The sequence below is a fragment of the Bactrocera neohumeralis genome, chromosome 4 (assembly GCF_024586455.1).
Source record: "Bactrocera neohumeralis isolate Rockhampton chromosome 4, APGP_CSIRO_Bneo_wtdbg2-racon-allhic-juicebox.fasta_v2, whole genome shotgun sequence".
NCBI classification, from domain to species: domain Eukaryota; kingdom Metazoa; phylum Arthropoda; class Insecta; order Diptera; family Tephritidae; genus Bactrocera; species Bactrocera neohumeralis.
Window position 1 is genome coordinate 6,055,303 of NC_065921.1, and position 16,831 is coordinate 6,072,133.

The following is a 16,831-nucleotide window of genomic DNA, read 5'->3' on the forward strand; positions in this document are numbered from 1 at the left end:
GTTGATAAATGTCGCTTAAGCCACGTAAAAGTATTCGCAGCTCAATTAAAATTCAAAACTTTTCACTTATATGCAGTATTATGAAAATATGAGATACTAATTTATTAATATATCTATCTAGCTTTTGTTGTATAAAAATAATGCCTGTCAACTTGTGCAATATGTTTGGAGATTTTTTATAGTTTAATAAAATCGCAATATTATTTTAAGAGCTTTACATGAGTAGCATTACGCTTTAAAGGAAAATCTAAAAATGTTGCTTTATCAACCAAAAAATTGTGCTTTATATTTTTATAAGAAAATTCTTTAAGATTTTTGATCTTAGAGATCAAATTCAGAACGAATTTTGTTTATCAAAAAACTATATAGCAATTAAAAATATATTACTTGAGGTGATAACTTTATTGGCGCAAAGCTTGAGCAAAGCGTGCCGCTAGGTGGCGCTTGCTTTTACTATATAGTAAAATATGTATAAAGCTCTACTAAAGCTCAAATTTGAGAATTTTCATTTAAAAAATGAGAACTAGTTGTTTAAAAAACCGTGATCGTAAGAAAAATACTAATTTACTAAGAAATATTTTGAGACACAAGTTTTCTATAAAAAATTAGCTTAAAGTGTACGAGTAGGAAGTCAAAATATGCTTCAATTCCACAATTTCTTATGAAGATCGTCATCGGGATCAGTAATTAGTAATGTCGTATGGCTGGTTATTTTGGCTGATACTCTGAAGTTTTGACTTCGATTAACGAAGAGCTGAAACTTCTACAATTGAGAGAACTACCTGTTTTGCTAGCATCATTTCTCAAAGGAGCAAATCGAGGTTTTCTTTCTCAAATACTCAAACATTTGATTGAGCAAAACAAATACAAACGAAGTAGGGTGTTTAAACCACACTTTAAAACATAATGTTTTTTTGTACACGTCTGTGGAACGAAGGTCGATTTTTGTACAAAATTTCACTGTACGACGAAATCAAATAGGTTAGGTTAGGTAAGTCTGGTAGTTCAATGAGCCACGCATAGACCAGTTTTAGTAATTTGCCATACCAGATGGAGTTCATTTACGAGGTCACTGAGGAGTGGTCATCCCTTAGGTTGCCTGCGCTTGACGAAAATTTTTACAGAATCTGTGGTCTCAATATCGATAACTCCTCTAGTGTATCATACCGTGGAGACCGCAGAAGCTTACGGCGAATTTGACAGATTTGATACCGCCTCCAGTCTGTCATATCGTGAGTACCCCAGATGCTTAGTCTTGCCAATGCGGGACAAGTGCACAAGAGATGACGAAATCAAATAAATAGTCAATGAAGCTTTTGAGGCAAGCTCAAAGCTTTGCATTTATTTTAAGTACTGAATTTCGGTTTCAAATAATATCGCAGCGAGCCGTCGCGCTAGTTCAAAATATCCCTTGCACAAAAATAATAATAATAAAAAATTGTAAAAAATAAATTAAATCCCTTTCAAAGTACGCCTAACATTTCCAACGAGGTGTAAGAATATAATAAATATATACTTTTTATTGAAACAATTATTCAGCTGTCAAATCGATTAATATCATCCGGTGGTTAGACCCTAGTATTAGTCGTTAATTACATTAAATGAGCGTAAAATCGTTAAGTGCGAAATGAAACTAGAAACCCTCGCCTGAAGTCTAATCCACAAATGCAATTATTTAACTATTAAATTTTTATGACATAATAATTATGCAAATATGTACTTTATATTATTAGAAATTATGGCAAAATAAATTAATAGCGGTGATGTGTATAAAGTATATTTAGCATACCCACTATATAGTTAGATTTTTAATTATTTTTAATTACATAAATCGTTAAGTTTACGCGCGCAATATTAACGGTAAAGTTTAAATAATAAAATACGGTTTTTATTTGAGGTGCAAACACATACTGAATGAGATGCTGAGGTCGGTGTATTGGTGCGATATATCTTTAATAAATTTTTGCTACTTCAATTTTCGCTCGTTGAGTGTTGTTTTTGTAAAAATAAAAGTTCAAATAAACTATATTTAATTACACAAATATGTCATGCGTGCTTTGTGGCGTTGTAGATATGTATGTAAGTTTGTATGTTTGTATTTGATACTTAATGACTGTTGGGTTGTTGAGCTTTTTTGATTTTTTTGGTGGTGGTTTTGTCACTAAACACTAATTTTGCTAGTTGTTGCACTATGTAGGTATGTATGTATTCATGTCTACTTACCCTTTCTTATTTGTACGATAAATATTATTTATACTCGCTGTTGAGATTTTGTATTTACTTTCAATCTGTAATTGAGAAATGAGAGAAAAATGATGTTTGTATTTGTTTTTGTTTCTTTCTTTTGCTTTTGATTTGTTGTGTGTTAACTGCTAATTTCGTAAACATTGTAAATAATATTTTTTTTCTTTACGTTTTACTACAAACAATGTTTGTGCTGTGTTTCTTACTAAACAACGAACAAAAACTCATTTTAACTAATTTCAAAATGTTTATATTATTTATTTTTAATATATTACGTGTAATTATTTTTGATATTTTTTATTTGTTGAAATAGAAATATTGCCAATTTCATTTGCTTTCGCCCAAGCTAATTTTTTACAAAAGCAGCCTAAAAGTAGACACTTTTTTGCTCTAATTTGAAGCGCTTATTATCATACAACTACTATTTTGAAGATACAGTTTTTTTCTATTATTTAAAGCATACCTTTAAGGTAATTATGCAATTATTCGACATGCCAATTGTGAGCTTTTGCTACTATGAAAGCTTTTCGAAAATATTTAACGATCTAGCAAGAAACATTTGAATTTTTATTACATTTATGTACATTGTGTAATTTCATAGGCCAGATTTTAACGGTGTACTGTGTCAATGTGTGATTATGTTTTGTGGAGTGTATGCGTGAGATGTCATATGTATGTATGCAATGATTGATGGCATGAAAGCTACCGACACAGAAAACTATTTCGTGAACTTCCGTAGAGAATTAAAGCATAATTCCAAGTTTCGAAATTTATTTGTTTAAAATGAAAAAAATTTATAGAACAGGGTGACTCAAGTGAAAAAAATTATTTAAAGGATTTTTAAAATATTTTGAATCAAAAAAATATATTAAAATCAATGTATAATTCCAAGTTTCAAACTTTATTTAATTTCATAAAAAAAATGAATTTTTTAAAGGACAGGGTGGTGCAATAAAAAAAAACTAAAAAATTAAAAATAATGTATAATTCCAAGTATTAAACTTTATGTATTTTAGGTGAAAAAATAATTGTTTATAGGATAGGGTGATTCAAATTATATATGTATATATATATATATATATATATTTAAAGGATTTCTCAAATATTTTTGAATTTCATTCCATTTTACTTTTATTACAGGAAATAAGCAAAAAATAAAATAAAAACAATTCCAAATTTGGAACTTAATTTATTTTAAGTGAAAAAGAGAACGGGGTGATGCAAAAAAATTAAAATTAAATGTATTTAAAAGATTTTAAAATATTTTTGGAAAAAACATACATACATATTTTAGCAAAAAAAAAAATGTATATAGAAGAGGGCGGTTCAAGTACAAAAAACGAAAACTATATATTATTAAAGGATTTTTAGGTATTTTTTTCAATTTAAATTTATTTTGTAATAAAAAGTAACCAAGAAAATAAATAAAAATAAGAAAAATTTCCAAATGTCAAGTTTCATTAATTTTGGATGAAAAAATATATTTTTATAGGACAGGATGATGCAAAAATAAAAATTAAATATAATTCAATTTCTATTTTTATTATAAAAATTAAAAATAAAAATTAAAAATTTGTGTGGTGACATTTTTAACTTGAATAGTTTGAAATAATAGATTATGAAGGAATGCAAAAAGCTTTTCATTAAGAATATTTTCTAATATCTGATCTTTGCATTTTTTTAAATTAAATATTTAATATTATATTATCTTCACAGTATATATTTAAAAAACTAACTGCCTTTTTGCAATTTCTTGTGTTTTATCGCTTCTAGATATGTTTCCATGTCTGTATGTTTGTATGGAATGTCATGAGGTAATGAATGGGCGGAGCAATGAAGCATTCAAACATGCAACTTACATGGAATTAATGATCGATCTTAGCCGTCGCCATACTTGCATGTTATATACAACAATCATACACACACACACACACACACGTAAACACAAACACAGACATTTGAGGCATTATATAAAAAGGTATGAAATATCAACTAAGTAACTGATATTCATTGGCATTATTTTGAATCGCCAACTTTTTTTTCGCTGCACTTTAATTAATTAATATTTTACAGCTAAGTTATTTGCTCTGAGAAGTCATTAAACATACGAACATCAAATCGTTGTTCGTCGCTCGTCGATCAGCGATCGTCAATATGTTGATCCTGGTGTACAATAGTTGTTGTGCTGTGCCGCCATTTGCATATGGAATTCGCATAAAATTTTCATTTTTATTAACTAGTTTAGTGAAGTGTCTTCGAAAACGACTAAATGTTCTTCAAACTAACTACTCGGTATGCGAACTATTGGTGCGCGTGTGCGCAGTGTATGTATGTGTGTGTGTGTGTATCTGTGCTATGTATAAAAAAATCATATTTATTGAGCGAGCAAATAGATTATTGTCAGCTTAGTGTTGTTGCTTATATTTATTTTGCGTTTTTCTGCGCTTGCTGTTATTACTGTTGTTGTTGTAGCCGATAATTACAAATTATTAATTAAACAACACTATGTAGACATTGCTGTTGTTGTTGCTGTGTAGTTGCGGTTTTAATTTCAACAATTTACTATTTGTTGGTCATTAGGTGTTTATTTGTGGTGTTGCTGTTGTTATGCTTGTTGTTGTTATTGTTGTTTTGGTTGTAGTGATGCTTTGATTGCAATGATTAATTGCTTGAGATTTGCATTTTTCACTTTTGTGTTGTGGTTGTAGTTGTTATTGTACTGGCTATTATACCACAAAGTGTTGGGTGGGTGTGTTTGTGCATTAATTTCATATTGCAGCTATTTATTTGTTGTTTTTATGTTTAAGTTAACATTGAATGACGTTTATGAATGATTATTAATAATTAATTATTATTTTGTAGTTATTTTTTTTATTATTTGCTAGTTGATTAGCACAGCCAAAGTAAACCATTAAAAAGAGAATCGAGAAATGCAATTTTCACTAACGTTCAAGCATGAAGCTGGTAGTATGAATTTGATTGATTAATTAGAACTTCGAACCATATTGTTACAATTTATTTGTTTGGAGGAAAATTAAAATATTTTCCTATTTTCAGTAACAAAAAATATTTTCTATATTTTCGAAAACGAAAATAATTTTTTCTTAAAAAAAAAATTGATTTGAGTTTTTTGAATTTGTTGTTTGAAAATACTCTAAAATGAATACCCAACATTTTTTGAAAATTTTCCAGATATAAAAAAAATTATTTTCCAGATTTAAATAAAAAAGTTAGAATTGTTTTGAAAATCCGCATCTCAAAATTTCGATTTAAATATACACTGTCTTAAAACAGTTCTCTTTCCTCATCAATGAAACAAAAAAAATCATAATTGTGTTTCTTCAACTTCTTGACCACCCTGTTGCTATTGCTTTATACATATATATAGTACTATATATATTACCCGGTTAGCAGTATTTTGTTTTTTCTTTTAATAAATTTAGTTTAAAATGAGTTTTTGTGTTGCAACTAAAATAAATTAATAATGAAACAATGCTAATACCAAATGTCTAGTACTATAATAAGTAGTAGGTAACTTTTGGTTGGGAAGTGGTGAGGAGTGAGGTTGTACGTAAACAAAGATACACAAGTAGACTTACCGCATTCAAGAGGCCAATAGTGGTGGGCGGCACCACATGCAGCGGCGTGTAGATTTCCTCGTTCTCCTGTCGCACGAACAGCATAACGCGTTCGCTGGTGGGCGGTGTCATGCGTCCGCGCTTCATTGGTGGCACAAAATCGCCCATGGCACTGGGTACTAGACCTTGATCCAGCAGGTGGTCCTTCTTGTCGCTGTAAGAGGAAGGCAAAAGCGAATGTGAATATATGTAAATATATATTAATTAAAGCAATAAATATTTTTATAGGGTGCTTTTTCCGTCTACAACTTTTGAGCTTACTAATAGTTAAGTTGTTATATGCTTTACCAAAATTTAAAGTGCAGAAAAAACACACTGAAAACCTTTATGACTTAGTATGCATCTAAAAGTATTAAGCTACAAATGATTTCAAGTGTTAAGAACATGAAGTTCATAAGGAAAACTTGTCTTTGCATAGAAAATCCAGCATTCAGCTATTTTTTCCTATTTGTGGGCACTTCACATTGGACCCATTGCTCACGCGGTCGCTCAAATTCGCGCACATAAAAGCGCAACGATTTTTACATATACTCACGTCTGCACGTCGGGCGGAAAATGATTGTGGAATTTGAGTGTTGGCGCCGCCACTTTTTGGCCATGCAACAAGAATGGTGATGTGCCTTTGAGATCTGGTGCGCCGGTCAGTGAATCAGTCTCATGGCCATAAAAGCTCTGCAACGGAAAGTAGAATAATAATTGATTAGATGACAAATTATTTGAATAAAAAAATATAGCGGTAAATAATATAATATTACTTATAATAAAAATAAAAAAGTAATAAAAAATAAAATTTCTGTAATAAAAATAAAAATATATATACCAGTAAAAAATATATTTTATTATAAATATTGCGTTTTTGTATTCTAAGCAGCAAACATTAAGAAAAAGTGAGTTAGTATAAATACAAAGTGCAATTTGAATTGCGCCGAAAACTATGCTGTACATATTAACTTTGTTATTTTGCGACCAAAAGTATGCTATAAATTTTTTACTTAACTTTTCTTTCCACACGTTTGGTTTGGCTTAATACTGTATTTTGAATTGCGCCGAAAACTATGCTGCATATTTTAACTTTATTATTTCTCGCCTAAAATCATGCTATAAATTTTTTACTTTACTTTTCTGCCAATATTTGTGATTTGGATTAAAACTGTAATTTGAATTGCGCCGAAAACTATGCTGCATATTAGTTTGCTCGCAGAAGTATGCTAAATGTTTTTAACTTTACTTTTAAGCTCAAATTGGTGGTTTGGCTTAATACTATTAATAATAATAATAACTACAATTATTGTATATAAATTTATAATAATAGATTTCCCGTTACTCACCTTTTCCATATCATCGGCGGGCGAGAATAGTACCGGTGGCTTTTGCAAATCCTGCATTGTATAGAACTCCGAACGTTCGGTGACCGGATGATACAGCTCATCGAGCTTCTTGCGTCCTGTGGCGGTCATTTTACGCTTAGCAGCGCGTCGCTCCTCATCGCGTGTTTTGCGCTCAGCACCCTGTAAGCGAGAAAGAAAAGAATTTCAATTAAATAACTCAAGAAAATCTTTTATAACCCAAGAAATTAAATAGTTGTGGCAAGTACAAATAAAAATATGTGTCATTTGGTATTTAAGAAGTCCATTGGGTATACACACAGCCACACATACACGCCAAATATGCGCGTATGTATACGCCACAAAGGCCAAACGAGGTCGGCGTTTTTATACCAATTAAGTGACAATGTGTCCCAGCACGCAATTAGAGCCAATACAGACTTTAACAAGACTTACTTACATAACAGACGCGAATAATGTGAAGCAAAGCATAATAAGAAGTTGAAAACAAGAGCGAAAATCAATAATAAACACCTTACAACGTGAAAAATTAAAAAAAAAAAAAAAAAAATGTGATTGTTTGACCTTCAAAGTGTCGGCGCGCAGTCACGTTCGTTGCTTAAGTCTTTTGTTTGCGTTGAGTTCGTTGGTTGTTTGCTCGAATTCAGTTTATTTTTTATTTTTTCTTCAACTTTTTTTTTTGTGCTGGTATTTCTTGTGCACACTCTCGTTAGCTTATGGCTAAAGTGTATTTTGTGATTGCTTCTTGATTGCTCTTGTTGTGTGCGATTTGGTGCGACTTTAATGTAGTTGTTATTGTTGCTAATATTACTGTCAGCTAGTCATGCATATGTGATTGAATTATTATCGAGCGCACATTTCATTAGTGACAGTGTGTGTGTGTTGCAGTTAATTGATTTTTTCCTCAAGCGGCTTGGCGGGGTCATAATAAAATATTGTGTGGTAAGTGTGTTAAAAAGCACAAAAAATTGGATTTTAAGTAGTTAGAAGTAATGAATATTATAACATCACTGAAATTTTCAAATACAATACAAGCCAATCATCTATATAGTGTAAACATATGCAGATGTAAGTATGTGTGTGAAATATGTGTATGAAAGACGAAATCAGTCAAATACAGCAGCACTGTGGTCTAAGTTTTGGACAGCGGTGGTAACAGTCATTTGACAGCGCGCTGTTAAGGCGCTGATGTTGATTGCATGGGTGGGCTGCTGGTAGTAGAGCGGCGGCAACAACAAGCAGTGACACAGTGACAGCGCACATAGCAAAGATAGCAAATAAAAAAAGAAGTAAAAAACAACAACAACAACAATAAAAATGTTAGCTGACGTTTCTCCAGCCTTACTGTTGCGCTTCAGCATACGCACGCGCCTAAAAAGGTACCGCGTATATAAGTATACATATGAACATATATGTAGGTATGTATATGTATGTATATATGCTGTGGCAAGAAAAATGACTGCGTTGACAATGTTTAGCTTGATTTATGCTTCGCTTTATGCGGCAAATAAATCCAAAGTCAAGCGCAATTCTACAGCGGCTAACTTCAGTAGCAGCAACAACAATAACAACAACAAAAACAATCACAGCAACAACTCAACAACCTTGATGCTGTTCAATATGATCTATGGAGCCACTTAATTGTAGAGTGTTGACAGCAGAGTATCTAAAGCGCTCACCACACACACACATATATATACACATATGAGTTGCTATGCACAACTTGGCTAAGTGCACATGCAGCACAGAGGCTAGTGTTGACACAAATGCTAAATAAATGACCCATTGATGAACTTTGTCAGCCAATGCAATGCATCAAACTAATGAAGCCATCAGCGTGTAACGGCGCTCGCTAGTACAATTGATTAGTATATATGTATATATGTATATATATAATAAAAAGCTTATAAGAACCTGCCTGCTGGCACTCGGACAGCTGAGAATAACTGCAAGCCGCGGCAGCGCAATAAATGCGCAATTTTGCGCTGCCACAAATTGTAGAAAATGTCTGCGTTTCAATAAAAAAAAAAACTGTTTCTTAATAAATTAAAAAAAAGAAATCGCAATCGGCGAAATAGCAGGAATGAAGTTAAAAGCACTCATCACATGCTTTTACATGTAGGTTGCTGCACACTGAAGGGTACAAACGATAATGGCTTGATTGGCTACTGCAACCAATTATGCAAATGCCTCGCTGGCGACATTTATTGTGGGATAATGTTGGTGAATGTGACCGAAGATTTGCACTTAGCTCAGAAGTTGTTGGAGGAGATATATATTTGATATATTTGATAGTCTGTATATGTATATATGGTAGGGTCTGGAGTTTTTAAGTTGAGTAGGGTTATATTAAACGGAAATACTTTTCAAATTCCATTTCAGAGTATCAGAAACTTGCATCAGTTTGCTGATCAAGGAACATGAACGAAAAAAATAATACCAAACAATTTATAAAATCTTGAAAATTTTAAAAAACAAGAAAATCGTTTACTTCGGCTCCACTGGAACCATAATATCCTTTATTGTTATAAAAATATTTTCTGCTTTGATTTTTTATGACATAAAAAGTTATAAAAAATATTTTTCGTGAGTTTGATCAGTTAGTTTGTATGGCAGCTATATGCTATGTGTGTTCCGATCTGTACAATTTTTTCGGAGCTTATAGCGCTGCCTTGGACAATGATCTATGGTGAATTTCGTAATGATATCTTGTTAAATAAAAAAGTTTTCCGTAAAGAATATGATTTTTGATGGGTCAATTTGTATGGCTGCTATAGACTATAGTAGTACGATATCCAACAAATGGGCAGAAAAGATCGTGTGTACAGTTTCAGGTCGATAGTTCGAAAACTGAGCGACTAGTTCGTGTTTATACAAACATACTGACATGGCTAAATCGACTGATCTCCTCACGCTGATAATTTTTTAATTCCCAGCTAAAATAAAAGTTCCTAAAAGCTGTCGAACAGGACGTAGTTACCACAAAAATTGCCAGAAATACTTAAAAACCGATCTCTTTATTCGTTGAAGAGGCCTCCTTCTTCTTAGCTCTAGATTTTTAAACCCGAAATTCCCTCACTGCATCAGAAATTATTGAAAAATGCATGTTTGTTCGTTTTTGTTGTTGTTTTTGTTTTAGCATTAAACCATTTTGGAAATTTTAAAAATTGCTGCTGAGCTTATTGATCTGATCTTTCGAATATATAACTTTTTCTTTGATCTAAAAGAGGAATTAGAGGAAGAAGAGGATTAATAGCTCAACAAAAGACTAAATATCTTTTCCTCTAATTCCGTTTTTAAATAAAAAAATTATTTATTTCTTACGAGATCGGATCAATAACTCGGAACTTAATATAACTATTTTCCAATGTTCTGAAGAAAAACTAAGTAAACGTATAATCCAAAAATACAAAATTAAAAAAAAAATATTAAAAAACATAAAAATAATATTGAACACACAAAATTGGCCGATAAAACAACAAAAGCACCGAAACATTTCGCTACCACCAAGAAAACCCACGCGAAACACAGTAAGGCATTTAATCACTTTTGTTAAGCAATGTCCCCACTCAGTGATTGGAAATACGCAGGCGTGCTGACGAATGGCCAGTCAGAGGCACAGCCATACCGCAGCGAACAATGAACCAGCCAAATGGAGACAGAAAGCAGAGCAATAAGTTCAGCATGTATGTAGTTAATGTTGCTGCGCTGATGCCGCGTCCGATGTTGAAGATGAGGCCGAAGCTGTTGTCGATGCAAGGCGAAGCAGCGCGCAGCGGCAGCGATAGTGGCATCGATCGTTAGAGTGCAGCGCGACCGCAATTATGTGGACGGCAAAGTGTACCAGATACCAGAAAAAAGTGAATAAGAGTAATAAAAACAAAAAAAAAAAAAAACTAAAAAAACAAGAAATCTTAAAAATGAGAACAAAGTAAAGAAATTCAACTAAATAGAGCGACAGTGTGTACAGCTGAAGATGCTTGCATGAGGCAAACGCAGTGGTAATATTGAAAAGACAGCAACTAAAGTGGACATGTAACAGTCTAATCACTGTGTACGAATGTTGCATGCCGCATGCCGTACGCCGTTTGTTGCATGCCTCACTTAGTCGCTGACTTAATTTGCCAAGCGCGCTGTCCACTTGACTATGTGTGTGTGAGTGTGTTCCCTGCTACGCATACAAGCATGTGCCGCTTGTTGCATGGAGCCTCTTCATCACCAAATGCCATTTGCTTAAGAATTCGCGTAGCATTGTGATAAGGCACACACACACACATACACTTACAGCGCTGAAATGAGTTAGTTCAACCGACATTGCGGATGCGACTTGCCAACTTTGATCGCTCCTCAGCCTCAGCGGCAGCCCAGCTACTCCGCCGCCGCCGCCTTGCGCCGCAGCTGTCAATGGTCGTTTGGCGCGATTGGATGCAGATAGGCGCTTTATAGTTATAAGATCGTATAATTTATAGATGTGGACGTCGTTTGTGGAGTAAAAACAGCGATAGGCGCATTTCTAGCTGCACATCTATGCACATACATATCTGTATGTAAGTGTGTATATGCAAAGTAACTGGCATATATTACAAATGCCAATTTGTGCCCGAGCTGATAAGTATACGCGTGTGTGTGTGTGTGTTTACAAATGAGCTGTTGCCAAGATTATGGTTCTGCTGATGCTGGTGCTGGTGCTGGCCGGCTCCGCGTTCGAGTGCGTTCGCGCGTAATTAAGAAATAAAATGCCGGAAATTCGCTGATTGTTAGACACGTCCACATATCCGGGCGCACATCCTTGCCACTGCTGCTGCCTGCTACGATGGCGTAGTGCGCGTTGCGCGCTAAAAATAGTCGCATGTGAAATAGCGGCAAATCGTTGATTAGCGAGCGTGGAGTTTCGATGCAAATTAAGTGCAGAACCAAGTTGAGTGGAGCGTTATGCAATGAGAAATTAATTTATGATTTATGCAGAGGTGGGCTAAAGTGGAAACGGTGAAATGGCGAGGCGAATAAGGGAATGGTTAATTGAATATATATGAATAATAATAAAATATTAATGGGTAAGTATAAATGGAGAAGAATGGAAAAAATTAATTGTGGAATTTAAGATTATTGAATATTAAATTTTTAATTTAAATTAATTAAGATTTAAAGGCAACTCAGATGTGAGCTAATATAAGACAAAAAACAGGAAAAACGTCACTGCAGTTGCAGACAAGCTTTAATGCCCTGCACATGTATATTTTTTGGAGACTTGAAGATTAAGTAAAGAACTTGTCTTGATTTTGATCGCCCAGTGTGTGGGGCAGTTATATGCTATAGTGATCCGATCTGCACAAGTTTTTGAGCAATTGTGGCTCTGTCCTGGACAGTAATATGTATCAAATTTCGTGAAGATATCTAGTCAAATAAAAAAGATTTTCTTACAAAGACGTAATTTGAACGATCAACTTGTATGGCAGCTATATGCTAAAGTGGTCCGATTTGAACTATTTATTCGGTGATTATATTGTAGCCTTGGACAATAATCTGAGAAAAATTTGGTGAGGATAGCTTATGAATTAAAAAAGTTTTTCATACAAAGACTTGATTTTGACCGATCAGTTTGTATGACAGCTAGATGCTAATGTGATTCGATCCGAACAATTTTTTTGCGAATTGTAGTTTTTTCATAGGAGGTAATATGTGCCAAATTTCATGTAGATGTCTTGTCAAATAAAAAAGTTTTTCATACAAAGACTTGATTTTGACCGATCAGCTTGTATGGCAGTTATATGCTATAGTTGTCAGATATTGTTGATTCCGACACATGAGCAGCCTTTAGAAGAGAAAATAATTTGTGCAAAATTTCAGAATAATATCAAAGAAACTGAGTGGCTAAGTTGCGTATATATAGACGGCAAATTTAATTTATTCTGTTCAGGGTATAAAAAAAATATGTTTTTCTTCGAAGTTATTAACTTATTTAATTTTGTTTTAAAGCATATTTTATTGTATTTTTTGTATGTGAACATCTGTAAACGGTTCTTGTTTAAGAAAAATGTTGTTGTAACGGTAAAACTTATTTGTCTAATTACTTTAAAGAATGCTGCCGAATTGAGGATCTCTGCTCGAAAAAAAATTTGAATCCATTCATACATACATATAAATATACTGGGAGTTCAAAGCAAAGAGTACACCAACACCACACGCCACCTACCACAAAACAACAAAGAGGGAAACACCAATAGTTGTTTGTTATCGTTCAACACCTTAACTGGTTCGGCCTCTTAGGCAAAAGACCCAAGTGCGCTATACACCGATATTAAGTGGGAAATTTGTTGAGTGAATTTACGCGCCAACGACAAACAAGCGCATGTGATGGATAAAGCAACAACAAGCGCTGACGATAACAACTACAATATTTCCATCATGCAGCAGCAACAACAACAAAGGCAATGCAAATGCAACAATTGCTAATAGCTTAAAGTGACAGCTTTGGGCCGTTTTCATAAAACAGTTAAGTGTATTGACCATCAAGCGATGGACATGGACGAAATCGACACGAAAGCCGAGGCGAAATAAAGTGATTGCCACTTAATGGTGTGTGTGTTGCGTGCGCATACATACACAAATATACGAATTATGTGTTGCTCATGGCCAGCCGGCAGCTGATATGTAATATTGAATGCGAGTTGGGAGAATTTTTGATTGAGTGCAACAACAACACAGTGCGCAGAGACCGTGTTTTGCGATGGTTGATGGCAGGATGGTGGAAATTGAGTTGCATATCAGGCGATTGAAATGGCGCAAATAAGAAATAAGCAAAAAGAAACGGAAACACAACAATAAACACAATTACAACAACGTGGCGCGCTTTTAGTTTTGCTGCTCGAACTGACAGCTAATGGCTATTTACTGAAAGAAGAAGAAATGTGGAAAAAATAGCGAAAAGTGCTGCGGCAGCGACACTCATAGCCAACAACAATGCCAGCAACAACAACTGGCTAATAAATATGCAACATTATTGATGCTGTTGCCATTCAATTGATGGTGGCGGCATTTAAATATTTAATTGCGCTGGCAGAAAGCGGAGAGGCGTCGCTGACTGCAATGCCCGTAACTTGCTTATACTTGTAGCTGTGTGCGTGTGTGTGTTTGGTGACTGCAGCCAGACATAGTATGTGTTGCTGCGGTGGCATTAATGGAAATTTCATTTTAATCTTTCTCCACATTTTTTATATACTGCTCAACAATTTATTTATTTAGCTGTGTTTTTGTTGTTATTCGTATTTTTTTTTTTGATATTTGCCATTTTTGTAGCATCCATGATTCTAGCGAAAGCTGTTTTCAAGCTTTTACAACAACACTATGCATTTAATGCGCTTTTATAAGCCAGCGGAAAAATATATATACAATATACCTTTCAATATATGATAGATATATGTTTGTGGTACTTATATACATATATGCACAGTTGAATGCACGTGTCACAGGCGCCTGTGGCGCAGTCCTCAGCTAAGCGACTGTTTGTTTACACGCTTGAATGCCTTTATTTGTAAAAGCGTTCGTTCGCTTGCTTGCATGCATATATGCATATGGACAGACATTTTTCACTGCATATATTTGCGCATTAGTGTGGGCATTTGCCTGCCGTAATTAGCAATCAATCACAATTTTTAATTTCCCAACTACGGTTTTTAAATTGTGCGTTTAATGGATTTTGCTGTCATTGATAAAAATATGCGCGTTTGTAAGTGTGTATGTGTGTGCGTGCCTATTAGCTTATCTATTTGTTGCTGGAGTGTGTGGATGTGCGTGTTTGTGCGTTTATTAAGAAAATCAGCAAGATTTTAAGCAATTGCGCACTTTGCTTTGCCTCTTTGCACAAACAAGTTTGTCGCTTAAGTCTTTCGTTTGCGTCTGCTGCGTATTGAAGACTTCGCTGTCCAATTTGCTATCGGACATTTATTGCCGACGACCATATTTTGCCATTTTTTAATGCTTAATTAAGCGCCACGCCTGCAGTGGCACGCAGTATTGCGCAATGAAATGAGGAGTTAAGTTCTTTAAGCTTGAAAATATGCGCATCTCTATGGGTTTGTTGTTGTAGTTGGGGTCCTGAAATTTGTAAGGCTTGCAGAATTTCATAGAAAACGAGACAGAACATCAACTTAACTGTACCTAAGCTTTAATATTCTTTAAAACTAAAAATAATTTGATTTTGAGCAATAAGTTTGTATGGCAGCTATATGCTATAGTAGTCTGATCTTAACGATTTGTTCGGAGTTTATACAGTGCCCGTCAAAAATAATCTGTACTGAATTTCGTGAAGCTATCTTGTCAGATTAAAAAGTTTTCTATACAAGCGGTTGATTTTAATCGTTCTGTTTGTATGACGGCTATATGGTATAGTAGTCCGATCTGAATAAATTTTGAGGAGCTTGTAGCCTTGCCTCAGGCAATAATCTATGTAAAATTTCGTGAAGATATATTGTCAAATAAAAAAGTTTTCAATATAAGGTTTAGATTTTTATCGATTAGTTGGTATGACGGCTATATGCTATAGTAATTTGATCTGAACAATTTGTTTGGATATTGTAGCGTTGCTTGCTTGTAATGATTTATGCCCAATTTCGTTAAGATAGCTTGTAAAATAAAAGTTTTTCCATACAAAAGCTTGACTTTGATCGTTGAATTTGTATGGCAACTATATGTTATAGTGGTCTGATAACGGCGTTTCCGACGTGGGAAGAAGAGAAGAGAAGAAAAAAGATGTATGCAAAATTTCAGATCGATATCTCAAAATTTGAGTGACTAGTTCGGGTATATACTCTTACATACAGGCGGACATGGTTAAATCGACCCAACTCGTGAGTTTTTTTTTTATAGATATGTGTATTATAATGGGTCTATAAAGTGTCTTTCTGGATGTTACAAGATTTGTGATTAACTTAATATATTTTGCTCAGTGCGATTTAAGTGTGAAATTAGCTGTGTTGCAAGTATATCTTTGAAAGCAACGACTTCTAAGTGGAGAAAATGTTTTTCCAACCTTTGATGATTAACTTTTCACTTAAAAAGAAGTGGCTCTGAAGTAAATGTTTGAGCCAAAGAAGTGTTAGTCATTCTGGAAGACTCTACTAGGTGCTTACTCAAAAATAGGAGATTCGGAACCTATGGAATCTAAAATAGTTCAGGAGGTCCTCTAAGAAATTTCTGTAACACCAAATCACAATAATCGTGGTATCAACTCTCTTATTGTCCACTTGCTGCAGCTGCAGGTCGATCACTGCATTTTTGTAAAGCAAATAGTACAGCCTTGTAGCTGCGAGCCAATTACATCCGAACAATTAACGTGTAAGCGTGCGACAATAAAAGTTACGCCCCAGCGCGCAGCGAAAGCATGAAAGAGGTTTGTCACAACGCGCATGGCGCTACACACAGCCGCGACCATATGCAACAATTAAGAATGCAAATGCGCATATGTAAGTGGCAAGTGTACAGCTTGCAACAAGTTTGTTGCACATACATAAATGTAGCATGTTGTAACAATTGGCGCTGGCTTAGCCGGTGGTAGCGCTGGTGGATGCCGTTTTGGTGAGTGTGCGTTGCATCCTTGTTGCCTGT

At 34.2% G+C, this 16,831-nt stretch overlaps 1 protein-coding gene across 5 annotated transcripts in view; it reads right to left on the minus strand.

Annotated features, from left to right (window-relative positions):
* The window catches only part of LOC126755255 (protein grainyhead), a 295,720-nt gene that overhangs the window by 4,530 nt on the left and 274,359 nt on the right, over window positions 1-16,831 (minus strand). For 4 of the 5 annotated variants that reach the window (XM_050467682.1, XM_050467678.1, XM_050467679.1 and 1 more), the window contains 4 exons: window positions 7,211-7,390; window positions 6,418-6,554; window positions 5,844-6,036; window positions 2,224-2,288 (listed from right to left, as the gene is read on the minus strand). In XM_050467682.1, the coding sequence (XP_050323639.1) occupies window positions 2,224-2,288; window positions 5,844-6,036; window positions 6,418-6,554; window positions 7,211-7,390 (575 nt within the window). The remainder of the gene's footprint in view (window positions 1-2,223; window positions 2,289-5,843; window positions 6,037-6,417; window positions 6,555-7,210; window positions 7,391-16,831) is intronic. The other variant, XM_050467680.1, reaches the window with a different exon arrangement.